A 26,928-nucleotide genomic window follows, 5' to 3' on the forward strand; every position below is an offset into this window, starting at 1 on the left:
ACTTTGTGAGCAGGCATGGGGTCTGGCCTCCACTTCCCGGGTGGGCTGTTCAGTGGTGCCCGGCCTCCTAGCTAGAAGCTGCGTTCCTAACCTCGGCTCCCAGCTACGTCGGGGGTGGAGAGAAGCCCTAGGTAGGGACGGGTCCAGGACATGACGCCTCGCTTCTGGAATGTGCTCCCGGCACGGCTGGGCCCCAGGGGGCTCGGCAGGGGTGACCCTGGAGTAAGGAGAGCCTTCTGCATCTCCCAGGACGGGGGCTCTGAACGTCAGCAGCATGTCCCCTTCCTGAGGCGGCCTGGCGGCGGGGAGCCGTGGGCTGGAGGTGACAGGGACTCACATTTCGGGCGTGGCGTACTCCGGGGCCCGCATCCTCATGCCGTCCTTCAGGCGGCTGCAGAAGTCCTCGTCCATCTGCACGCCCGGGTACGGGGACCCACCTGTACCAGAACACAGGGCACGTTATGGCCTCAGGGCACGAAACGCCCTGGGGGGCAATTCCCTGTCTCTTTCCTCCCTTTCAGGTGAGGGCTGGGTAGTGAACTCCCCGTGATGGGAATGGACCTCGGCGCACAGCGCACGCCCCAGGGCAGCTCAGCAGATCCTTGCTGGCGACAGGCTTGGCTGCTTGGCGCCCTGGTGCTGGGTGTCAGATGCCCGCAGGCCGTTCCCATGGCTGCTCTGGTCTGTTGGGTCAGGAGAAAGGGTGGCACCTGAGGGGTCCCTCCCCTCTCCCTACAAGGAACCCTAGAGAAAGCCCATCATTTAGAGACTCATTCCTTGAGTTAATGAGCTGCTTTTTAACAAGCCAGTAGACTCGGAGGCGGTCACTGGGGGCTCACTCGCACCTCATTGAGAATGTCTTTAACTCACTACCCTCGTGTAAGGTTCGCACAGCACTGGGGGACCGGCTGCCGTGAGGGGCCCGAGGGAAGGGGGCCAGGAGCTGCGGGACTGGGCTGGCTGCTGTGGGGCGGGGCTTGCAGGGGGCCCAGAGGAGCCGGGACTCTGCCTGTTGCCAGTTTTCCTGGGCAGGATCGCACGTAACCGTCCCTCTTGGAGGGACTGGTGGCTGAGGTAGGGCTCGGGGGTAGCAGCCCTCCCGATCTGCCCTGTTCCGGACCTCGAACCTAGTCTGTCTCAGCATTTGTTTGTCTGCACTTTCGAGTGATTGCTGTCAGGAGGAAGCAGCTGGGCGGCGTGCAGTGCTGGCCGTGTGTCACCGCGGGGCCACTGTGGCCGCCAAGCTGCTTTCAAAGACTGGAAGCAACAGGTGCCTGTCATCGAAAGCAGGGGAATGGTTTTCACACATTACAGGAAACCAGGGATGTTACTGGGTGACTTTTTATTTGCTCTGCAAGGCAAGTTTCTGGCAAAGTCCGAAAGACTCTTGGCTAGACCCAGTGTTTGGGAGGCCTCGGAGCATCGGTGCATGTCTGCAAGCAGATGGGGGCTCCAGGTGCACTTGTGTGCTCGGGCGCCTTGGACAAGGCTTCCAGCCACCGCAGTGGGTGTTGGTGGAAGCAGGGCGAATACAACCAGCGTTCCTGCCGCTCATGCTGCAGAAACCAGTGTCTGGGGCTGGCTGTGCCGACGTCAGAGGCACGGGTGGAGCTGTGTTTGTTGGGTCTTTCCTGGGAAATTCTGCGGGGAGCGAGGACGCAGGGAGGGAAGAGGAATGGGCGTTAGGAATCTGGGAGGTTGAGGAATTAGAAGAAGGGGCCCAAGGACAGGGAAGGAGTAGCCAGACTGGCTGAAGATAAGCCTGACTGCAGATCTCACTCTGGTCAGACCTCGTTCACGGCCCTACGAACATCTTTGCGGCCCAGGCGCATGTGCACACACCACTCGCCTGAGCCTACGTGGGTTTTAGATGCTGATCTGCCCGTGGACACTCGGCGGAGGGGGCGGGCGTTCGGTTCTGGCCTGTCTGCTCTCGTTCTGCCCCCAGATTTACCTAAGGAGAAGATTTCCCACAGCAGAACTCCGTAAGACCACACGTCGCTCTTGGTGCTGTAGATTTTGTCAAAGATGGATTCGGGAGCCATCCATTTCAGAGGAAGTCGAGTCTGGAAAAGGGCAAGGGGGCCTTGAGCAGGAGGACGTGACAACAAAGCACATTCAACCCATGTGCCCATGGGGTCACCTCCCAGATAACATTTGGCCTGTAAGTCATTTCCTAGAGCAGCTATGGTTTCCCAGCATGGAGGAAACTCATAACATGCAGTGTTAACGCTGAAAGAGGGAGAGTTGTGTGCTATACCAATTCCTGTGATGGCAACAGTTGTTCAGTAAGCCCTTCCTATGAGCCCAGCATGTCCTGACTCCGACTCTGTAAGAAATCCTTCTCCCCACAACAGCTCACACTCTACAGGGACCTGGGAAAGAGTGATCTGAAGTAGGAGGCATCCTGAAAATCGATAATTTCCTGGAATTTTTCTTAACAAGGATTTTGAAAGGCGTTCCTATTAAAAAAAAAAAAAAAGACAGGATTTAAAAGGTCATTGAATGGGGGGAGTCGGCAAAGGCACCAGAAAGAAGGAAGTTGATGGACAGTATTCAGGACGCCATGTGGCTGGTTTTCAAGCAGGAACTCCAGTGAGTTAGGCCCGGACACTTCAGAGGGATGGGGATTGAAAGGGAGCCTGGGCTAGTGGAGAGACAAAGAGAAAAAGAGCGGGGAGGGCCAGGGAGAGGCTGAAAGAGACACGGATGGACAGAAAAGAAGCACAGACTGACACATGGGTAGATGCCATCTTTGCAAATCGGGGCTCTCGAGGAAAGCTTGTTGTTTTCCTTTTATAAAAAGAAACAGTGGGGCTGGGCTTCCCTGGTGGCACAGTGGTTAAGAATCCGCCTGCCAATGCAGGGGACATGGGTTTGAGCCCTGGTCCGGGAAGATCCCACATGCAGCGGAGCAGCTAAGCCCGTGCGCCGCAACTACTGAGCCTGTGCTCTAGAGCCCGCGAGCCACAACTACTGACCCCGCGTGCGTGCCTAGAGCCCATGCTCTGCAACAGGAGAAGCCACCGCAATGAGAAGGAGCCCACTTATTGCAACAAAGAACAGCCCCCGCTCGTCACAGCTAGAGAAAGCCCGTGTGCAGCAATAAAGACCCAACACAGCCAAAAAATTAATAAATAAAAGAAAGAAAGAAAGAAACAGTTGGACTTCCATGGTGGTCCAGCAGTTAAGACACCGTGCTTCCAGCAGGGGGTGAAGATTCGATCCCTGGCCAGGGAACTAAGATCCCACATGCCTCGCAGTGCGGCAAGAAAAAAAAAAAAAAAAGAAAGAAAAACACTGTGGAGAAGTGGTTCTCAAAGTGTAGCCCTGGGACCAGCTGAGGCACATTCTCAGGCTCCACCCAAGACTTTCAGCTCAACAGGCTCTCCAGGTGATGTGTGTGCTTGCTCAAGTTTGAGAACCACAACTGTGGAGTAGTCATCAGAGCCCAGACGCAGACTTAATTAAGCCTTCAGGGTAAAGGCCAGAGAAGAGCGGGCACAGGAGGTCACCCGCAAAAGCAAAAATAACACTATGTTCAGAAACAGGCGGGGGGGGGAGAGGCCCGTGTGAGCTGGCAGCGATGCTGGGTCTGAAGGCAAACCCGGGAGGGACGCCATTTCCTCCCCGGCAAGGTCATCCTGACGCCTGCCTCCGCCCTTCCTGAGATGTGTGCACCTGCTGAATCCATCACCCGGGTTTATCTGAGGGGAAGAGTCCAGGCTGTTCTTTCCAGCGGCCCAGGGAGCTCCCCCAGGGGTCAAAGGGGAGGGGACGCTGTGGTCCCCGCGGGGCCCACTACACAGCGCTCCGGGCCCGAAGGACAGGAGCTGAGCAGGGTCGGGGGAAGGACAGGAGGAGGGGACCGTGGCCTCCTGGAGCCCCGTGCGAGGGCCCTCGGGTCCACGGTGCACACAGACCGTTCGTCTCCACAGAAAGCGCGTGCTGGTTTTCAGCGACCTCGGCCGAGGGCCTTGGTCTGTGGTTTGGAAACGATAGGGCCTAAATGAGCCCCAGAAACGTCCGACTGACTTACATCTCCTTTCCTCACGTAATCGGGGTTCTTATAAATATCCCGGGCAAGGCCAAAATCGCAGATCTTCACCACGTTGTTCTCAGACAGCAGTATATTTCGTGCTGCCAGGTCCCGATGAATGCACTAGAATAAGACAGTGGCGTGATCAGTACACGTCCTCGATCTCATCGGCTGATTTCCTGCGCCTTCTCTGGGTTCTCCCTCTGAACTCGGGGATCTATTTTGCACGCTTCCTTTACGTGAAGGGAGCGGCTCCCGATACATGTGGCGTTGCCCCAAACGGGAAGCGCTTCTCTACCAATACAGACCCCCGGAGGCCCCCAAGCCAAGAAAGGCCCCGAATCCCCTTTGCTACTGTGTTGCAGGACAGCATCGGGGAAACAGAGCCGGCCATCGGGTTCTCCCAGGGAGCACAACTTCCCCAAAACCTTTTATCCTGAGCTGCTGAGATCAGATCATGATCTAGCTGGAGTTTCCTGGGAGGACCCCCCTGGGATGTATTAATAGATGCCCTCCCATGGAGTCGTGTCCTCTGAGAGTCTGGCCAGCTCTGAAAACACGCCAGAGGACGTTGTGGAGCACAGGGGCCAGGTTCATCTAGTCTGAAACCTGGCGAACTTTTCCCCTGGGATTAAGTTCTACTTGCTGGTACCCAGGAGTCACTGTTCTCAAACTTCCTTACTCATATCAGGATAAATTAGGTCATGTGTTGTGAAGTTCACTCTACATTGAAGGACACACATACAAGCAAATACGAGGAAAAGTGGATTTATAGCACAGGTGTGTGTTTGCCCATGTGAACATCCACACGACCAGGCCTGGTGAAGAAGCAAAACAGTAAAGAGTGAGGCTGACCTTTCTGGAAGACAGAAACTCCATGCCTCTGGCCACTTGAAAACTGTAAGAAATCAGATCTTCCATAGTGATGGGCTGCTTGTAGAAATCGTCAGAATCTGGAAAGCATTAAAACCGTAACTGTGTGTAATGGCTCTTGTTATGCCACCAAATCCCAGTTTATTGGAACAATGTTAGCAAAACACGAAACAAACCAACAAGTAGATCAGAGTTCATTTTCGAGAGCATTTTTGAGTTTCAACATGAATATCCGAGATTTTTCCAGGCCTCCAGCCCATTTTGCCCAAGCATGGGGGGCAGGGGATGATCCATTAAGACAGAAAGGCCGGAGGGGAGACAATTGGACGGTTCCCTGTCAAAATTAGTAACTCTGTAAATAATCTAAATTCAAATCTTATCTCCCCAGGACATTACGCTTCGAGTCTCCCACGGATGTTTATTAGGGTGATAAATAAGAAAAAAATTTCAGAGATGCACAGTAGGCTGTAAAAATATCTCAGACTGTAGGACAGGAAGGAATTAATACCTACCCTCCTCTTCCTCAGCATCGCTCAGACTTTTCTCTTCCTGAAACCCGGAGCTTGCGAAGCTCTCGCTGCTGGTGACACTATCTAGTCTTTGTTTCTCGCCCTGCTCCAGGTCTGGCTCCATTTTCTCTTTCTTAGGCTCCACGTGTAAGGCTGCATCCTTTAACAGACCAAGAAAGACACAGATGAAAGGGACAGAACAGGAACGGGGAGACCGGTCCCTCAAGCTGGCACTCGCCTGCATTAGGAGAATGTCATCCGACACAGTGGATAGTAAATGAGTAGCCTGGCTTCCCCTGGGGTTGTGGAGTCTCTTCTGCTCTTGACTGGGCTCCGTGACAGTGACTTGGGTAGGATAGAGGAATATCCACAGCAGCTTCTCTTTACCGAGCGCTTACTCGGTGTGAGCCAGTACACTAAGAATCTTTGGTACATTTTCTCTTTTAATCTGTCCAACAATTTTATGAAGTGGTTCTTGCTTGTAATACACGGAGGAATACGTTCAGAGAAGTCAGGTAATCAAAGTCACATGCAGCTAGTAAATGGCAAAGCTTGAACCCAGGTTCGGCCAACTCCAATCTATGCCCTTGAGCACTTTTCCATGCCGTGCGCCATCTTGTGAAAGATGATATGGGATGACAGAAAAGGATCCCCAGTCAACTCGGGGCCTTTGTAATCCCTGGGAGGAGTAATAAGAGAAGGCTGCAGTTACCAATTTCTCTGGTTTCCTTGGAGAAGGAGGGAGCATGAATGTTTCCTTTTCTCCCCTCCATTCAGAACAAAGATATAGTTCAATGCTAACAAAGGTAGAAAAGGCCTTTCACCCTGGCCTGGGCCTCTATAAGCCCTGGTGTATATCTGGCTCTTTCATTGACCATGTGATCTTGAACAAACCACCTTGCTTTTCTGGGTTTCCTTTTTCTCATCGGAAAAGCTCTATCATCTTACTACGTTTTTTTTTTTTTTTTTTTTTTATTTATTTAATTTATTTATTTTTGGCTGCACTGTGTCTTCGTGGCTGCACAGGCTTTTTCTAGTTGCGGCAAGTGGGGACTACTCTTGGTTGCAGTGCGTGGGCTTCTCATTGTGGTGGCTTCTCTTGTTGCGGAGCATGGGCTTTAGGCGTGAGGGCTTCAGTAGTTGTGGCACGCGGGCTCAGTAGCTGTGGCTCGTGGGCTCTAGAGCACAGGCTCAGTAGTTGTGGCGCACGGGCTTAGTTGCTCCACGTCATGTGGGATCTTCCCGGACCAGGGCTCGAACCCGTGTCCCCTGCACTGGCAGGCGGATTCTCAACCACTGCACCACCAGGGAAGCCCCTTACTACGTTTTGACTCACGGGAAAGGAGTTGTTGATTCTGGGTGGAACCAGAAAAGATGTTTATCACCTTTTCATAATTCACCTCATCACCGTGACACCAGAAACAGCACTCCCAGTGGCTTCATGACTCGACCGAGTACCTAGCTCAGTCCTGCTAGATGGCAGTGCCAGACAGGGTCGGAGAGGGACTGGGGTTCAGTGGTGTCCCCCGATCCACCTGCCCGCTGGGGCAGCGCTGAGATTCACCAGACTCTCCATCCTTCCTTGGCTTTTCCTGGAAGTGTCACAAAGTGGGAATGGTCCCTCCACTAGAGGGCGCCGTGGGAGCAAGCAGAGGACAGTGGAGGCTGCTTCAGCCTGACAAACCCTGGAAGCGGGGAGGGTCCCCGGCTCCTGCCCCCCGAAAAGAGACCCTCCTGTGCCGCAGAAGGGGAGTCAGAGGGAACCCCGACTGCCGTCCAGGGGACCCACCTGAGTGGAGGTGGGGATCGTAACTCTTGGTTATTATGTGTCCCCGAGGCAGTTAGACTTGATTCTGCTCAGCGGGGGACAGAAATTTTATTTTCCACAAGACCCTTCCCAGGACAGAAGGCAGCAGCGGAAGGGGGCTGGCAAAGATGCTGGAGTGAAAAGAGCTCGAGTCTTTGGCGTGACTCCAAGGACCGTAACTCAGACCCCTTCACCCCTTCCTGACTCCCAATCAACGGTATATATTTAGTTTTGCTTATTGGTAACCATTTCTGGTAAATGTTGATTTACTGAACTTTTGGGACTCTGACAGAATACAGTGAATTTATTACAAATAATATTTAAAGATCCTAGTGAATTTACTTGGAAAATAAAATATCCCATTTCTGTTTAGCCATTTGGTTTTTCCTTTAGGTTCCAAATATGAAATACAGCCATGTGTTTTCCACGAAAACACTAAGCTCCACCAAGAGGGAGGTGAATCATTAAATTTAGCCAGAGAAGGAAGCAAGCTCTTCAAACAAAGGACGCACGAACCCAAACGTTCCATCCTGCCCGGGTCCCTGGGGTATTCTTGCTGGATTAGTTCTTCCTGAAGCTTCCCAGGATTTCAGGACTGAGGAGAATTTGTACTGCTCTCAGCCCAGGGCTCCACTCTCCACTTTTTCTTATGTTTTTTTCCCCCTCTTTACCCAGTGCAGTGCATGGAAAAAGCATTGCAGGGGGAGTCAGGAGAGCTGGGTTTTCTCCTCGACTTCACCTCTTGTCTTGTGTGTCCTTAAGGCCAGTCACTTGACTTTTCTGGGCACATCTGTAATGTGAGCGTGTAGGCTAGCTGGTCACAAAGATCCCTTTGAGCTTCAAGAGTCTCATTATTAGAGGGCATGGTTTTAAATAGGGAGGTGTGTTCTTGCGTATATGTTGCCAGTCTGGTAGAAAACCTGTGTCTCTGGTTGGATCAGAGGCTGAGAGGATGGGCCAGCTGTCCGGTGGGTCTTCTTTGTCTGCCACATGAGAATCTCACTCGCATGACAGAGATGGGCATCGTTCTTGGGTGTCGTACACCTTATCCGTCATACAGATCACATAGATCAGTGGCGTTAAGTCAGACTCACCCAATCTTTCTATCTCAGTGGATCAATGATGATGATAATTAACATTTATGGAGTGATGAACAGAATTTGATTCAACAATTCCATCAGTTGGGTTCTATTATTATCTCCATTTAATAAATGAGGAAACTGAAACTGAGAGAGACTGAGTAACTTGCCCAAGGTCCCAGATTTCTTGAGTGGCAGAGATAGGATTTAAACCCAGGCAGTCTGATCCTGGAGTCTGAGCGCTTAAACCACCATGCTACATGGATTCATCACCTACACTGCTGATTACAGGTTAATTATGTCAAATCATTGTCTCGTGGGCTTCTCTAGTCCAGAGAAGGACACAACATTGGTGAAATAGGTCACGTTGGTGAAGGTTTATTAAACTCTCCTTCACTCAGTAATCCCTTTTAAACTTTGTTTGCCTTCAGGACTTGGACCCTTGTGTTCCTTTTATTACATAGCTTTATTTTAGTGGGTAAGGCTGGTTCAGTATGTGTATAGGGGTGACTTGGGTGGTGAAGGCGTGGGGAAGTGGGAGAAAAGGCAGTAGGGAGGGCAGAAAATGATTTCTCTGGCCCCATCACTGTTCTATTGTCGACTATAAAGTCTCTCGGTTGACTGAGTCCTAATTTCTCTAATCTAATCAATGGAAACAATTACGCTTGCCGTCATCTTTTAAGAAATGAGTGACTAAGTGCTTTGTGCATGTCTGAGTATCTATGGAGAGAGAAGGAGACAGAGAAATTTATCAAGATGATTTGATATTTACGTAGATGGCTAGTAAATGTTAATCTCTAATTATCACTGCATACAGTGGGCTCGAATATTCTCTGTGCTCACCCCAAAAAGAGTGTGATATATTAGCGTGGAAAGAAAAAAAATTTTTTTAAGGAAAAAAGCAGAGATTGTGTTTTAAGCTCAGTCATTAATGGTGTCGACTGAAAAAAATGCACAACGTAAAAGCTGTGAGTTGGGTTTATTCAGTGTCTTTCTGAGGACTGTGGCCCGGGAGCAGCCTCTCAGAGAGCTCTGAGAAACTGCTCTGAAGAGGTGGGGGGGAGGTCAGCATATACGTGATGTTGGTGAAGGGGGGACGTGCAACCAAGCACACATCTTGGCAGAAGGTTGCGGCTAGTTACGCAGAACAGACATCTTAGTTAATGGTTTCGGGGCTTTTCTAAGTATGAGAAGATGCAAGAATCCAGGTTCCAAAAAAAAAAAAAAATTTTCTCCTGAAAATATGTAACTATCTGAAGGCCTGTTCTGCTAGTTTTCCCAGAGCGCCTCATTCCTGATCTCCGCCCCTGAACTCCTTTCAGGGTGTGTTAAAGGTCAGCGACTGCAGTGGCTCATGACTCAATCCTTGCAGAGCTGGATGGATGGCTAGTGACATTCTTTAGTTGGCAATGGAAAAAATATTTTCTCTTGCTTTATGCTGCTACAGCCTAAATGGAAACTCATTGCTGTCTTGAAAAACCTCCAACCCCTAAGTTCCTTACCTTGTTGAGAAAGAATAAGGCCCGTTTGCTCTTGAGATAGTTGGATAGATTTCCGTGTTTGCAATATTCCACGATCACCATCAGAGGCCCTGCAGCCAAAACAACACATGCTCAGCCACACCAAGCCAGCCAGCCATCTGCCAGCCATCAGTGGGCCTGAGAAACCTCAAACCAACTTGTTTTTATATTAGCGGGGTCTGGGGGATGCAACTTGGGGGTGAGAGAGTTTTTTGTTTTTGTTTTTTTTTTTCAGCTGGACCTGAGAAGGGGTTTAAAAAAAAATACAAAAGGGAAAGGAGACAATTGGTGGGGGGTCGGACTGGGGAAGAAGCAGAAAAAAAAGAGTAGGAGAGAAAGAACTGTGGGGAGGGGCGGGGAAGGGCCAAGGTCAGGGCTCGACCTCTAACTGCCAGCCACCCTCTTGGCCCCTTGGCCTCAGGACACTGTCACACCAGCCCCTCCCTCCCTGGTCCTGTCTGGCCTGACCCCCAGCTGCATGGCCACCTGGGGGTGTCTGCACGGAGGTTGCCCCAGGGCTTGTAAGGTCTAAAGCAGGGATCAGCAGACTCATAAAGAAAGAGAGACGGTAGCTATTTCAGGCTTGTAGGCCACATGACTACTCAGCTCTGCCTTTGTGACCGGGAAGCACCTGTAGACGACAGTACAACCAAATGAGTGACCGCGCTCCGATCCAACTTCAGGAACGCACAAATTTGAGTTGCATGTCGTTTTCCCTTGTCACAGAATATTCCTCTTCCCCCCCGCACTCCACCCAACTACTAAAAACGGTCAAAGTAAAAGCTCCCAGGCTGACCGGCCATCGTCTGGCGACCCCTAGTCAAAAGAGGCAAGAGGGTTGGAAAGGAAACCCCCGAGCTGCACTGCGGGTCCCCTGGGCTCCCCAAAGGCGCCATCCCCACCGCTCACCCGCTGGGCTCTAGGCCCACAGGGGAAGGACAACTTCCGGTTCTAGGTCAAAGCGGAAGTGGCCCCGGAGAGGCTTCTGCATGTGGGCCCTGTCCTGGGGCATGCTGGGAGTACTAAAGGCGCCCTAGGGGAGGATGGGAAGGTCTGCGAGTCCTCAGTCAGAATACACCCTGTCCCTGCACTCGGCCCTGTGGGTACGGCCTGTCCGAAGGCCGTGTCCCCCCCCTCACACACCTCCTCCTGGGACCCTGTCAGGAGTGATTCCTTCCTCTGGATGAAGCTTCAAGGGATGCTAACCTTCTGTGCATTTACCTTGGCTCCCGTCATACTCGTCCCAAGTCATCCTGAGAAAAACGCCCTGCACTTGACCTCGAGCCTGTGGAAGGAGGTCTCAGAGGGAGTCCTTCTGTTCAGAACCTTTAAGCTAAGTATCCAGGGAAGGCACTTCCAGGATGGGAGCACCTTCCATCAGCAGACAGGCTGCTTCCTCTGGGCTATTACCAGGCCATGTGCCAGGAGGTGGGGGAGAAGCAGTGTGGGGAGAAGGACCTCGGGGCAGGGAGCTCGCCCAGGCCGTGTGAGCCGGGAGAGGGCCAGGCCCTCCCTTCCCCTTTACCTCCTTGCTTGGTGCAGGCTCCCAGCAGGTTGACGACGTTCAGGTGGTGGCCGATGTGGGTCAAGATCTTGAGCTCGGTCATCAGGGCCTTGTACTCACTGGCCGTGGCCCCCTCTGTGTAAGGAGCAAGGGGAGAGTCAAGGCAACAGGACAGTGGGGCTCCCTCCTCTGGGCGGCCCTCCTGCCCTCTGCGTTAGGCAGTGCTCAGCCCTTACTGTGTTGGCTTCCCCACAGTCTGCAGAAGGGCCAGCCTCCAGCCTGTATTCATTCCTCCCACCCTCTTGAGCCAAAACGGTCCTGGTTACAGTGAGGCGCAGAGCGGTGGTGGGGTGAGTCACTGGACGTTTCCTCTAGGTGGACCTTGTCCTGTTCAGTGACGTGCTGCCTTGGAGCTGGGCACCTGGGGAGAGCGCCTTCCAAAGGCTTCCTTGCGTCAGAACCAGGCCCAGCAAGAACTTTGCAGGCAGGGGATGATCCCACACCTCACCTCTTTTTCTCACTTCCCCCGCTTTGAGAAGTTACAAAGGGGCCTGTGAGGGCAGAATGGCCACTTCTGTAAACATCTTTGCCGTGTGTTATTTTCTCTCTATAACCTTTTCCTCTCCGGAGTCTGCAGGGTTATCTCTAAGTCATGAGGATCCATAAGCATCTGACTTCAACTTCATTCTCAGAGATAAACAATGTCAATCTAAGAATTAGCAGAGTCTAAAGCCTAAATTAAGTTTGTCTTGTCTGTTTGTTCTTATTGGTTAACTTCTAAAGCATTTAAAAATTTTTAATTATGTTTACAAGTAAAAAAAAAAGTCATATAAGCTTGCTGTAAACTATTTCAACAATATGATATTTATAGAGTGAAAAGTGAAAGCCACCGCAACTCACCTTTTTAGCAGTAACCACTGTTAATCATTTGGAGTTTCAGAGCTTTTTCTATGCATTTATAGATATATGTACCCAATCAAAGGTCTTTTTAGTTTACATAAATGGGATCATATATAAAAATATAAAAGCAAATTTGATATATATAATTTGCTTTCCCCCCCCCCCTTTTTTTTTTTTTTTTTTTTTTTTTTGCGGTATGCGGGCCTCTCACTGTTGTGGCCTCTCCCGTTGCGGAGCACAGGCTCCGGACGCGCAGGCTCAGCGGCCATGGCTCACGGGCCCAGCCGCTCTGCGGCATATGGGATCCTCCCGGACCGGGGCACGAACCCGTATCCCCTGCATCGGCAGGCGGACTCTCAACCACTGCGCCACCAGGGAGGCCCGCTTTTTTCCCCCTTTTAAATGTCATAGACTTTCCCCATTCTTTTAAATTGATTAATGGCATTCCTGACATTTAGACTGTCTACAGTTTTGTTTTTGTTTTTGCCATTACAAATATGCTGGAATAAACAGCCTGTGATCTTTGTACCCATGTGCAAGTATTTCTGCAGGACAGTCCTGGAAATGGGTCGTGCATTTCACATTGCATTTGTGCATGTGAAGAATGTGCATTTCACATTGTGGTAGATACCAACATGGTATTTCATAAGCACAAATCATTTGTTAATAATAACCAGATAAACTCTAGAAGCCTCCCAGTGGGATTGGGATTGGCTCACAATAGATGCTCAACAAATATTTGTTAGACAAATAAACAGCATGAGTACTCTTCTCATTTCAGACATGGGCTTAAGGCCCAAAAAGGTTAAAGGTTTTGCTCAAGGGCACTTTGAAAGAGCTTCTGACTCATGGCCTTTGTTCGACATTCTGCCTTTCCAGTTTCTCCTAGAAACAGATGGCCAACCAGTTTAAACAAGAAAGCTTGAATGAAAATAGTTTTTTAGGAATGTTATATAGTGGGTGATTTGGCATCAATCAAGTCTGATGGCTTAAAAAAAAAAAAGATAAGCATTTATACAGATACTACACACCCTATTTCTGTATTGCATAGAACACATTCTCTGGCCCTTTAAAAAAAAAAAATTGCCAGTCAGAATTTCCCCCTCAAATTCATCCCTCCACGCATTAATGCCCCTTTAGCACAGAGGGAAAACCAGGTTCTTTTGCTCACACTGTTCCATTTATAGGCAGGGCCATTGGGTTATCTTGGACCCACAGTAGACAAGCATGGGCAGCCCACTTGCCTCTCCTAGAGATGGTGTGTGGTAGTAAGCAGGGAGACAAAACTAGCTGAGGAAACAGATGCTTCCAGATTTAGTTTCAACTCATCTCAAGGCTGGATATACTAGCTTGCCTCCAGAACACAGGCCAGGATCATTTTCAGGATTTTGGAGCAATGGATTATTTCTAGGAGGCTGGGCCTCTGCAGCCCTTCTGTAGCACTGAGGTGTGGGGGGGGGGGGAAGAGCCTTGCACCCAAACCCTTCTTTTTGCACTGCTAAGCTGTGTGGCCTTGCAGAGGCTGTTTAACCTTTCTGGGCCATGTTTCTTCATCTGCAAGTTGGGATAATAATATCTACCTCACAAAGGCTGTAGAGAGAAAAATAAGAAAAGTGGCAACTTCATGTGGTTCAAGCTACTAAAGTAAAGTACCTAGTCTGGTGCTTTCTCACATAGAAGACACGTTGATTGATGCCTCTTCTCTTTAGAATCTGGGTGGGAGGTGGGGTATGGGGGGTGCTGGACTACAGGTATTCTCACAGAGATGCCCACCATCATCTGGGTAGTTGACCTTGAACAAGACCTGCTTTGTGGATGCAAAGCTCTTTTCCTGGCTACTTTCAGAGTAGAACTGTCAGGTTCGTTGCAGAGTTTTATCAGAGCCTTCACTCAACAGCCTTTTGACGTGGAAAATATTATTACATGGGACTTTTTACAATGACGGTGTCACTGCTGGATGAAAATGAAGGCTTTGAAGTCTCCCTCAGCACATGGGCCTTTCTGCTGGAGCCTTTGCCAGCTACCTACTTGGTTGGGCGCATAGCTTTCTATGCCTCAAAATCCCCTGGCAATATCTTAGAGACTTTGGAAAGCTGAAAATTGCCCTTTGGGTTTTTAGTCCTGGTTCTTTTTGGTTTGGGAAGCTTAAAATGCATTGAAGTAACATGACAATTTCATCACAGTGAAGTATTTTCTATGCTTTAAAGGACCTATGGGTCTTGGCGATGTTTGGTTGCCGTGACTTTCAGTCATTTTTCATTTTCACTCTGTCTAAGGGTGCTGGTCGTAAATCACCGTGTGCTTCGGCCCTACCTCCCAGTGCTTCACAGGGTGATAGTATCTTCAACATAGGAAGATAGTTTGTTGTTTTCGGTTTTGTTTTTATTTCTAAAGAGGAAATGTTTAATGGGTGGGACTTGACACTATAAAATAGCCTGAAGTTCTGATCAACTCAACTGTTCTAGCTTCATATTCTTACTTTACAGTGAGGTCCAGCCCCAGCTAAGCCTTTGAGATTTATGACGTACAGCTAAGTTGCCGTCATAACGCCATAGTGGATCATTCCAAAACTCCGTATCTGTGGTTCCTGTGGGCTTGAGTCCCTGGTAGTCTAGAAAAATCTGAGATGTGGTAGGAGAAAGATCTCCGAGGAGACGGAAATCATTTTCCCATGGATAATGCTGGACTGTTTCCTTTACAAGGTTTATTCTGAGCTCTTGCTGGTATCATCTAAAGCTCCGGAGGTCAAGGGGCTTCCAGCAGAAGCAAGTTTTGTGGCCAGAGCAGAAATGGCTTCTGTCTGTTCCTAGGCCACACCCAACTTGTGCCAGCATTTAGGGAACGTAATGGGTGAGCTGAAAGCCAAACTTACACCATCCATACCTTTCAGCATTTTTACAGCCACCGTCCGGCATGTAGGTGATTTCTTAATGCCAAATGCAGATGCTTGGACCACTTTTCCAAAAGCCCCTCTTCCAAGTGATTTGCCTACAATGAAAAGAAGACGTTGGTTTGTTTGCCAAGCCAGCAGGGTGAGTTTAAGTGTTTTTTCAGGAAGAAAGGGCCTTTTCCCTGTGTGTGTATGTGTGGCATGTAGCTCTGAATGGAATCTCCAATGAACTGACCCCAAAAGGGTCAGGGCACATCTCTGGGGTGTCTTCCTTTCCACTCTTTATTGTGCTTCTGCGTTGTCCTCACCCTTCACAGCTAGGCTAGGCCCCTAGGAGGCATTTGGTGCAGGTGGATGGCCAGTGTCCTCTTTTACAAAGTCCTTCTTGTGGGGAGAGGCTACCACATCCTGAGAGGTCTTTTCCATTGTTTAATAAGGTTATTACCACAAAAATTTCCCTATGTTTAACCTAAGCCCCTTTTCTTGCCACTTATGCTTATTTCTTCTGATCTGTTTTCAGCAAAGGGAGGAAATTGAGAAGGGGGGTTACTGCTGTTGGTTATAATGATGCTTCAGAGCTACCAAGAAATAATTAAGTCGTTTCTCAGACTTCCTTGCCAGGCAAGGTATTCCCAGTATTTCCAACATGTCTTTACATGATGATTATACACCTTCACGGTTCCAAACATGGGCCTATCAACCACTGGTAGTAATTTGTTTCAACCACAGAGAAGTGGTTGCCAGATGCAATAACAAAGTGAGGTCTCATTCACGGTACCCGGTATGTTATGTCGTAATGACTGTTAAACACTTTTTTTTTTTCTCACCCTTGAATGAGACAACTTCACTCAAAGGGGCAATGACCATGTCTGAATCTTCCCAGAACTTGGCCTGGTGCCTGGTGCATCTGGGTCCCCCGTGTATTAGTGCAGAATGAAGAGTCGCATTTGGGAATTTGTGAGATGCTGACAGCACGTCTCACGCAGTCCCGGGTAACCAGAGGGGCCCGTGAGTTGCACACCTGAACGGTGCACAGAGATGAGGAGGGACCACTCCTGCCCCCAGAACACCTCCGCCACCTTTTCTATCAGGGCTTCCCTTCTGCTCCATCAGGAAACAGGTTGCTGAGTACAACCTAGAGAAACTGCACACTCAAGTGTGATACGGCAGAATAAAGAGTGAGCCTAAGAAGTCGCCTTTTTTTTGGTTCTTCTGGCGGCAGGTGGGGGGTTGTGGGAAAGCCAACAAAATGCCTCTGGTCAAAAGTAAGTCCTGGTGGGGAGAGTGTTACTTCCACACAGAGCCTCCAGTTCCAACCAAGTCCTCTTGCTCAGACTGTTCTGATAACGTGCCTTCAGTGAGCTAACTTTCCTCCCTTCCTTCTTTCCTCTCTTCCTCATACGCCAGTCCCTTCCCCCAAAGGACACAGTTTGTTGTTTGTGTTTTAAGATTCCTAGAAAATTGGTAGTGAAGCTTTCCTGCTTCCTCATCCTATTAGAAGCTTTATACTTCTATGTGCAGCTCCCACCCACCCCCACCCGAGGTCACGTCCAGTGAGGAGGTGGGGAGAGCTCCGTCCCCAGTGACATCAGCGGCGTCTCCCCACCTGGGTCTCACGGGGACGCGCTCTGCGTTAGGAGGAGACACGGGTGACACGACACGCTTCCCCTGGTCACATGTGCACCTGTCGTGGCTGATCAGGTCCTCCTCCCAGAGCACAGGCTCCATGGACAGGGATAGAGTCTCTGCTCCCTTCTTCAGATAAAAGCATCCAAGAAATAGCAAGGTCAGGAGTTCTCGTTTAAATAAAAGAGCCTCCGGTGGACCCTGAAATCACGTATAGAAAGAACACTGGCAGATACCTTCTCCAGATTGTAAACATAGGTGCGCTTTGGTGAGAGGCTTATCCCTTGCTTTTGTAGGGTAAAAGAACACCTTTTCTCCTGCACTGCCTTCTACCATCTAATATGAAAAGTGTCCTGAGTCTGAGACAGATGAAGAGCATCTCTGTCTTGGGACAGCTCTCCACAGGGTCCGCAGACCCCTGCTCGCTTGGGGCAGGCGACATCCTTTTCCTTTCCACACCTTCAGCCCCCATGCGTTCCCTTCTTAGCCACCACACAAAACACTTTATTTTGACAAGTGTTTGGAGACTTTGCTTTGACCAGGGAGAAGCCGCCAGTACTCACTAGGCTTCCCTGTCTTTTCATTTATTCTCTTGGAAGCTGACTGCCCCCTCGAGCACGGCCCGAAGCCATTACGGCCTCTTTAATCATCTGGCGCAGTTGCGATCCTTGGGCAGATCTGCAGTTCCAGGGCCAGGGGAGCCCTGTCACACCGGACTCCATCTTGCCTGATCCTTCTTTTCCCTTAAAATCCTCCTTGGTGTCACCTAAATGCCACTAACTTGGAAAAGTGCTACGTCATTGTCATACCACGAGAGGATATTGGAATCTCCTCCGAGAGTGACTGGCCAGGGTCCCTGGGACACCGTGGGGAGAGTGCAGGGCAACCCGGGGCTGAGTCCCTCTGGGGCATCCAGGGCTCCTCTTACCCTAGGCAGCACCATCCACTTGCCACATTCCACACTCCATGTGTGGTTTCCCACCTTAAGTAATCCTGACTTTACTTTCCAATGGGAAGATGCACTGTCAGGCATTATCCCAGCTTCTGTGATAAATGCATAGAAGCGGAATTCTCGCCCAGGTTGAGTGAGGCATCTCTAACAAAACAGGGTTTTTTTTCTTTCTGGGTTTCAGGAATTTCAATGGTAGCAACACCTTTGACCTAAACTCTCACTCTGTCTATCAGGTGCTATCAGTTCTGACTTCTGTCACCAGCGCTGCGAGTCGTAACCCAGAGTACACTCAGCTGAAATCAGAAGCCGTTCGGTCTGTGTATTTCTCTACATTTCCAACCCACTGTAACTCTGCCCATCAAACCAGCTTTTCCTCTTCATCCATCCAGACATAATTTTGGTTACTTTCAGTTGCCAGACGTTACTTCAGATTACTTTCTGTCATGTTTTTTTTTTTTTTTTTTTTTTTTTTTTGCGGTACGCGGGCCTCTCACTGCTGTGGCCTCTCCCGTTGCGGAGCACAGGCTCCCGGCGCGCAGGCTCAGCGGCCATGGCTCACGGGCCCAGCCGCTCTGCGGCATGTGGGATCCTCCCAGACCGGGCACGAACCCACGTCCCCTGCATCGGCAGGCAGACTCTCAACCACTGCGCCACCAGGGAAGCCCATGTATTTGTTTTTTAAGCCAAATAAATCTCGGGCCATGGAGTAGGACAAGGACTCCTCTGGCCCTTGCAGCCACACTCTGTGTTGAAAGGCAGAGTTAGCTGATTTGACCCACTCACCCTCATCCGTCAAAGACACTCACACGTACATTAGCCGAATCATAGCATCTGGCAGCTCCGGGAAGGAAAAGAACCAAAAGATCTTCAACAAGGAGACTCTTCTGAAATGGGATTCTCTAAACTCACAGGGCCCCAGGGGAATTCTGGTAGAAGGGTTAGCATTCTCCCTTGATGTGCCGTCAAGGATCACAATGGTACTAGGCCAAGGAATGAAGAAATGGGACAGAAAGCTCGTGTTTCCTATACAGAAAGACGCATGTCTGCTTGTGACTAATAACTCTGGAAAGCAATGTGGCCTGAGAATGGCTTACGGTTGTGGGAAAACTATCCCATGTTCCCTGCCAAGGTCACTGGCGGGGTGGGCTGGGCCAGCTGCCATATAATTTAGACTTGCAGAAGGAACTCATCTAGTGTGCCACCTGCCCTGAACTACTCTAAATTTAGTTGATTCCCCCCACCCCCAGTCGGCATCCATTGCTGGCTTTCGCCTGTCTCTCCAGCCTTTTACTGATTTCTAATTTTCTTCCCCAAGCCAAACAGCAGGCACTCTTGGGGCCAAGTCTTCTTTCTCATGGAGGGAGAAATGTAAGTGGAATCATTTCAAGGCCCAAGAGGACAAGAAAAGCCATTTCTCCCTCTCTGTCCCCTCACACCCCTACCCCAATATAGTCTGCATGTGGAGGAGGGGGGACCATGTGAGTAAATTGGAACAACAGGCTCTTCGGGCAGCAAGCTCCACTGGCTCCATGATCTCTTTTTTTAGTTCCAAATATTAATGATTCTGGCACACACAGGAGAGAGTGGAAAACTTTCAGAAGCCACCATCCAAATATCTGGGCAAGAGTATGTGAGGCTCCTGTGGTTTTGTAGCACCGTGGGCTGGAGGTTAATTTGCATTGTGCTGTCTGAGCTGGAGGAGATTGGGGGTAAGCTGGAGAGAAAGCACGTTGGCCCGGTGTTTACGGCGTCCCTGTTACCTAGGAAACAGCAATCCTCCCTCTTCATAAATGACACATAAATGACCCCCAAGGGCTTTTTTCTCTGTGTGGACATTTCAAACACCCCGGGAAATTCAAAGCATGTAATTTATAGGTTCGTGCAGAGGGCGTTTGATCCTCAGCCTTGCGGAGCACCAACCCTTTCACCATATATTTGGTTTTACTGCATCTCCTCATCCTGAATTGTGTTCTACGTCACCCATTTCTCATCCACAAAAATTTCATTATTTAAGAGTGTCTGTACTTGTAAGACTCTGCTGGAACTAAGCTCTCCCCTTCTCCTCCACTCATCGGCTTTTACAGCTGTGTCCTTGTCCCTTCGAGGGGACACTCAAACACCTTTGCATCCCCAGCACCTAGACAAGCTTCTGCTGCTCGGCAAAGGTGCTTAATAATTGTTGAAAGAATTAACAGGTGCTGTCTTGTCCCCTTGACCTTCTGTCTTAGGATTCTAGAGAATTCTCTGTCTCTGCGTCCATCTCCCTTGCTGGTTTGTGAGCAGATGGAGGGTAGAATCCCAAGTCTGGTCGACTTCTGCGTCCCTCAAAGCGCAGTGCTTTGCAAGTAGTAGGTGCTCGGTTATGGGTTTAGGAGTCTGTGGTACAAATACTTTACCCAGTTTAAGTCTCTCCCGGGCAAACTCCCACTTGCTGGCGTCGTAAGGGAGCCGTTCGCACTGCTCATCCAGGGGCACTTCATCTGGGTCCACGATAATCGATAGGTAGTCAGTTTTAATCTCGGAAGAAGACTGAGAAATAAAGAGATCTCAAAGTCACCAAGAAGGAAACAGCTTTAAAAACCCAGATATTCAAGAAACCACACTTGGCAACATCGGCTGCTATTTTGGTTCGTTGGGTTGAAACCACGTGGTGGGGAACAGGAAGGACCCTCTGCATACACATAGACACATCACACGTGAGCGTGCAATTTTCATCAAGCAACCCCTTACTGTTCCCACGATGCATTTCTGTGGCACCCGCTCCACCGTCCTGTCTCAGGCCAAATGCACTCAGATTCTGCTGTGATCCTATTGCTTGTTCTTAACCAAGCAATAGTCCTCTGAAAAAATGCGAGGCATTTTAATAAAATCATTCCAAACTGTGACTAAAAATAGCTTTCCATGACCATTCTCCACATGCAGGAATACACACGACAGATGAGTCAACAGCGGGCTCCATGACTGTGGCTTTTCTACATTTGCAAGAAAGGCCGGAGGTGGCAAAGTAAACCCAGGATCCCTGGGATGGTTGAGAGGCACATTTCACGTGAAGTGTTTAAATAAACTCAGAAGGCCTGGCCCCTTAGTTGCTGCAGCAACCTGAAAAGACTATAGTGAGATTAGTATAAGATTTTCCTGGAGGAGTTTAAGAAAAAGGGTTCTGAGCTCGGCACTTAACAAACACTGAAAAGTCAGCACTTCTGAAAGAATGAAATAAAGGAATCCACCAACAAGTAGGCTACACAAGTTTCCTGGTGACCAAAATTTTGTGAGTCCCTGTTCAGATGTATTGGATTCCTCCAAACTGTTCAGTTTGAATTTGAATTATTTATGTTAAAATTCATGTAAAATGCAAACTTATTCAATATATTGCAAGTTCATATTTACCATACACTACTGTTACTCAGACGCAGGAAAAAGATAAAAATAAAAAAGGAAAAATGTACAAAAAGGAAAAAAAAGATTTATCTTCAATAAGAAATAGAAGTTGATTATTTCAAAGGCCAAGGGGTAAGACTTACACACAGTCACATTCCAAGTTCTTTTGGCCACTGGTCAAATAAATAAGGTGGCATCTACCTTCTAGTGCTTGTTTTATCTTGGTAATGCAAATTAAACCCGGAAAACACCCTTTATTTCAGATCATGCGTAACTGGTTTTATATTTAGTGTCTTAGGTTCACATTAATGGGTGATGCCCTGTTAATATTAATTAACTGTAGAATTGACTGCATTTCTGTGGGCAGGACAGACGGGAAATATGTTTGCCTATATATGCTAGGTTTTGATAACTCTTGCCTAGAAGTTATGTACCCTCCATTTAAATGAGTTTCAGGCCCTTCCTTTCAGTGCACTTCCCTAAACAGGATCAGAGTTCAGTAGAGAAGATGAACCTCTCCATCCACCCGATTTCACACCCGCCCGCATTCTTTGGCCCTGACTCACCCCGTTCTGGGCTGTCACAGCTCACCTCATCCATCACTTGCAATCTGTCTCTTTCTCACAAAAATTATCACTAAACTGTGTGACAGATAGCTCAAGGCAGGAAGATTTGCCTGGCCTTCACGACGTCGAGGGGAAAATGGAGAAAGATAGGGAGCACGTTTCTCACGAACTGCGATTGCCAGCGGCGTTAGACTGGAGGGCCCCAGCCTGTCAGACGCTCGTGCGAGGCTGTGCGGCTAGAGAGGAATATAACTTCCTACACTAGGGTGCTGGGTGTTCATTAGTGCTCACTGCTGGAAGAGGTTTTCTGACTCAAGCTTTCAATGTCTGCTATAGCCACGGCCATGAGAAACGGTCTCCAGTCTTCCAAGAGCACAGGAAGCGCTGGAGCCCAGCCAGGGACAGCCTGGGTCCTGCAGGAAGTGAGGGAAGGTGGGCAGGGGTGACGGAGGCAAGGCAGCAGGCCATGAAGGTGGTCTTCCCACATGGCACCTGTGGAATCTGTGCTTCATCTCAATAAGGCGGATGAGAGGCAACACCCAACAAGACTTCAGGAAGGGCTTTGAGACGAGTATGAAAGTAGAATCTCGGTTGACAAATATTTATTCCTTCAATTGACATTAACGCCGAGCAGCCACTAGGTGCTTGGCATGGAAATTGCACTGCCCGGCGCTTCAGAGTCCAGGCTCTGAATTTGACAGGCTGGATTGGAATCGGACCAGCATATAACCTTGGGGAAGGTGCTTAACCTTTTTAAGGCTAGTTTCCTTGCCTGTAAAATAGTGATGATAATGGTACTTATCTCATAGGGTTGCTGTGAATATCAAATGAAATAGTCCACGTAAAGCAAGTACGGCCTGGAGTATAGGAAGTATGAATAAATGTTAGCTTTAAGTTGTAACACTGGCCTAGGCAGGGTGAGGATAAAAAGAGAAAATACAGGGCTTCCCTGGTGGCTCAGTGGTTAAGAATCCGCCTGCCAAGGCAGGGGATGTGGGTTCAAGCCCTGGTCCGGGAGGATCCCACATGCCGCGGAGCAACTAAGCCTGTGTGCCACAACTACTGAAGCCCGCATGCCTGGAGCCTGTGCTCTGCAACAAGAGAAGCCACTGCAATGAGAAGCACGCACATCGCGACGAAGACCCAACGCAGCCAAAAAAAAATAAATTTATTAAAAAAAAAAAAAAGAGAGAAAATCCAGCCCTTATCAGCGAGGATTTACTCTGAGGTTGGAGAAATCGTCTGGAAATAATTCCTGCCACCTTGCTCCTCCTCACCTCCTACAACCAATTACTTCTCGAATTCTATAGTCATCCGGTTACTGATATGATACCTTCTTGCTCTCATCCTTTTTTTTTTTTTTTGCGGTACATGGGCCTCTTACTGTTGTGGCCTCTCCCGTTGCAGAGCACAGGCTCCGGACGCGCAGGCTCAGCGGCCATGGCTCACGGGCCCAGCCGCTCCGCGGCATGTGGGATCTTCCCGGACCGGGGCACGAACCCGTGTCCCCTGCGTCGGCAGGCGGACTCTCAACCACTGCGCCACCAGGGAAGCCCTCTCATCCTTTTATTGACATTAAAATTTCCTAAATTTTTAGAAATACAAAAGACCTCTTCCATTTAGTCCCAGTTTGCCTTTCCAGTTCTATTTCCACTAGGCTCCTCTATGCAAGGTAACCAGACTCCTCCCCTAACCTGGGGAGTGGGCAGGAGTTCAGGTGGGCTGTGTCTTTCTGCTGCTTTTCTTCCAGCCACGGCCTTCAAAGTGTGTCTCTAAGCTGGGCTTTCTCTGAAGTTTTTCTCCCCCTCTCCTCCTTTGAACTCTGTAGTCTTTGCACCTCCCTTACAGATTTGGCAAGTTTTGCTTTTGTTAGTTCTGCTTCCCTATATGATGTACCTCCCCTTTCAAAACCCCATCGTTTAACTTTCCTTTCCTTCGAAAGCAGTGGCCTTCATTGTCACGTCTCCAAGCCACTCACTCCATACAACAAAAGCCTGAGGTTACTTACTCACCGTGGAGGAGGGCTGCCATCCCACATACCGACATTGTAGAGTACACCTTCCTGCTTCTGAATAGCAAGTCTAAGGTCAAACAACCTGGGTCAAAACTCAGCTCTGACTCCAACTAGCTTAGTGACTTTGGGCAAGTTACTTTACCTTTCCAAGCCTCAGTTTCCCTCTCTATAAAATGGGAATAATAATATAGTTACATCTTTGTGTTTTTTAAAGGATTAACTGAGATACAACATAACGAACGTCCCACAAGGTGCCACAAAGACCTGGCACATTAATAAGGGCTAATAGAGACTTCCCTGGTGGTCCAGTGGTTGGGACTCCGCACTTCCACTGCAGGGGGCGTGGGCTCAATCCCTGCTCGGGGAACTAGGATCCCACATGCCCTGTGGTGCAGCCAAAAAAAAAAAAAAAGCTTTCTAATAAGGGCTAATACATCTCTAGAAATTGAGGAGGCCTTGATACCTTCCAAGTCCTGTTGATTTTTATCTTCCAAATATCTCTTGACTCTAATCATTTAGACTAAGCGACCATCATTTCTTTTTTTTTTTTAGTTAAATTATTTATTTATTTTTGGCTGCATTGGGTCTTCGTTGCTGCGAGTGGGCTTTCTCTAGTTGCGGCAAGCGGGGGCTACTACTCTTCGTTGAGGTGCGCGTGCTTCTCATCGTGGTGGCTTCTCTTGTTGCGGAGTATGGGCTCTAGGCATGCGATTTTCCATAGTTGTGGCATGTGGGCTCAGTAGTTGTGGCATGTGGGCTTCAGTAGTTGTGGCTCACGGGCTCTAGAGTGCAAGCTCAGTAGTTGTGGCACACGGGCTTAGTTGCTCCGTGGCACGTGGGATCTTCCCGGACCAGGGCTAGAACCCATGTCCCCTGCCCACTGCGCCACCAGGAAAGTTCCTCTCTCTCTTTTTTTTTTTTTAATATTTATTTATTTGGTTGCACTGGGTCCTTAGTTGAAGCTCGTGGGCTCCTTAGTTGCGGCATGTGGGATCTAGTTCCCTGATCAGGTTTCGAACCTGGGCCCCCTGCGTCGGGAGTGTGGAAGTCTTAACCACTGCGCCACCAGGGAAGTCCCGTGACCATCACTTCTGACTTGGACTACCAAGGTCTTCTGCCAGGTTCTTCTCTATTCACTCTTGCCCACTCTGGTCCTTTCTCCTCATACAGCTGAAATCATCTTTCCAGACACACATCTCTCACCCTTACCATCACCCACCTTTGCTTAACCTCACCCCTTGAAGGCTTCCTCTCACTTCTAAAACAGAGGGAGTTCCTTCCCGCAGCTTACAGGGCCCTGCCTGGGCAGCCACTGCAGCCTCTCCTTTCCTGCGCCCCCTTGTCTCTCATCCCCACCTCTTCGCCGGGTCAGCCTCTCCTCTTCACTGGGTCCCCTCTGCTTGCTCCAGCCCCAGACGTGTGCTGTCTCTCTGACTGCAGACTTCCCCTCCATTATGTGTTGTTTAGTCGGCTCTGTAGCATTTGCTCTGCATTCTTATCAGAGGTCCCTACACAGGGTCTGGCACTCTGCCCCGAGCAGGCACACGGGAAATGTTTGCGCCATGAATGAATGAGTGAGTAAGGGTTGGCTCTTTCCCCCACTAAACTTCAGAGAAGCAAACTGTGCTACAGGCCTAATGATAGGAATCTGATGTCCTGAATTCCAACCTGAGCCTCATCCTCTAAAGAACTTAATTTTATCATGGGGCTCAAAGAGTATGGAACAGCAGAGATAAGACAGGTGGGCCTTTACTTTGCTTTTTCCCTTTTGGTTCTTAGCAGAGAGTGAGGTTAAGAACATGAACGCTTCCCAGGTCTCATGCTGAATTTAATTGAAAGACTTTTTTATATCAAAAATGTCTCTTCTGTGTCTGGGAAATAGTCATCTGTTCATTGCTCTAGCTTTTGTTCTGAACACCCCACGTTAGGGTTGAGATACTTTTTTTTTTTTTTTTTTGGCTGTGTGGCATGCAGGATCTTAGTTCCCCGACCAGGGATCGAACCCGCGCCCCCTACAGTGGAAGTGCGGAGTCTTAACCGCTGGACCACAGGGAAGTCCCAAGAGACGTTTTTTTGTTCGTTTGTTTTTGTTTTTGCGGTACACGGGCCTCTCACTGCTGTGGCCTCTCCCACTGCAGAGCACAGGCCCCGGACACGCAGGCTCAGTGGCCATGGCTCACGGGCCCAGCCGCTCCGCGGCATGTGGGATCTTCCTGGACCGGGGCACGAACCCGTGTCCCCTGCATCGGCAGGCGGACTCCCAACCACTGCGCCACCAGGGAAGCCCGCAAGAGACATTTTAATGATGCATTTGCCGTGTTCACCAGGCCAGAGGGAGGAAGAGGAGGGGAGGAAGAGGGTCTGCCATCTGTTCAGGGCCTGCTCTGGACATCAGGCAGGCATTCTGGTGGGCACCTTGCATGACGTCACTACAGCAACGGCGCTGCTAGGCATTCGGGAAGACTGTGCAAAGAGGAGCGTAGAATTTCATCTGAAACGTTCTTACCCTTTTCAGTTTTCGGATAAAGAGAGTTAACAGGAGCCAGAAGAGGGTTGCAGCCACACAGGTACATGTCAGAGTGATCAGCTCCAGATTAGACTTGTCTGAGGTTCCTGGAGAGAGAAAAACACCGAGAGGGCGCTAAACAGCAACTCGCAAACTCCGGGTCTGTGATTTGACAGAAGAAGGTCGGTGACCTGGAATGCTTCATCACAGAATGCAATCGGCTGCCTGGCGCAGGAATCGGCTTCCAGGGCAGAGCCTCTTACTTTCTCAGTCAGGCAGGGTCCATGCCATTATCATCGTAAACTTACATGGAAATGAAAAGACTTTCCAGAAATTTTGCTGTGGAGTTTGCAAACAATCCCAGAAATAGAGGAGAAATTAACAATGGGCAAAAACATGGAGGCAGGAAAAAAACCTCACTGCAGCGCTAAATCTGGACTGTGTGAGATCTCCCTGATGGGTTTTAGAGGACATTCTAAAGAAAAAGAAAAAAAAAAAAAAAGACATAAGTGTCCCTGGGGACTCACAAAATTCTTCAAAGTGGGTTTTAAAAATAAAAATAAAACCCCAGGACTGTCACAATTGCCTGCTCACTCCTTTTGGAGCAGCCAGGCCAGCGCTCAGCAGTCCCGCTGTTCGCGTCTGGGGCTTCTCAACAGGCGGCCTGCAGGGCTGAGCTCAGCAGAGGTACCAGCTAGAGCCAGTTCTTCCCAATCACCTTATTTCCCAGAATCACACAGATCAAAAGCCGAGCACTGTTTCTCC

General features: G+C 49.4%; 1 protein-coding gene and 1 long non-coding RNA gene across 4 annotated transcripts in view; one reads left to right on the plus strand and one right to left on the minus strand.

Annotated features, from left to right (window-relative positions):
* LOC309792796 overlaps positions 1 to 26,928 on the plus strand; it is a 468,580-nt gene that overhangs the window by 384,046 nt on the left and 57,606 nt on the right. The gene's annotated exons all lie outside the window — the stretch shown is intronic.
* The window catches only part of FLT1 (fms related receptor tyrosine kinase 1), a 175,982-nt gene that overhangs the window by 15,170 nt on the left and 133,884 nt on the right, over positions 1 to 26,928 (minus strand). For 2 of the 3 annotated variants that reach the window (XM_082602602.1, XM_082602604.1), the window contains exons 16-25: positions 26,164 to 26,270; positions 20,096 to 20,228; positions 15,115 to 15,219; positions 11,353 to 11,466; positions 9,810 to 9,898; positions 5,425 to 5,581; positions 4,895 to 4,992; positions 4,040 to 4,162; positions 1,955 to 2,066; positions 338 to 437 (exon numbers count right to left, since the gene is read on the minus strand). In XM_082602602.1, coding sequence (XP_082458728.1) covers positions 338 to 437; positions 1,955 to 2,066; positions 4,040 to 4,162; positions 4,895 to 4,992; positions 5,425 to 5,581; positions 9,810 to 9,898; positions 11,353 to 11,466; positions 15,115 to 15,219; positions 20,096 to 20,228; positions 26,164 to 26,270 — 1,138 coding nt within the window. The remainder of the gene's footprint in view (positions 1 to 337; positions 438 to 1,954; positions 2,067 to 4,039; positions 4,163 to 4,894; positions 4,993 to 5,424; positions 5,582 to 9,809; positions 9,899 to 11,352; positions 11,467 to 15,114; positions 15,220 to 20,095; positions 20,229 to 26,163; positions 26,271 to 26,928) is intronic. The other variant, XM_082602603.1, reaches the window with a different exon arrangement.

Source organism: Mesoplodon mirus, assembly GCF_964341445.2.
Source record: "Mesoplodon mirus genome assembly, chromosome: 17".
Lineage (NCBI taxonomy): Eukaryota > Metazoa > Chordata > Mammalia > Artiodactyla > Ziphiidae > Mesoplodon > Mesoplodon mirus.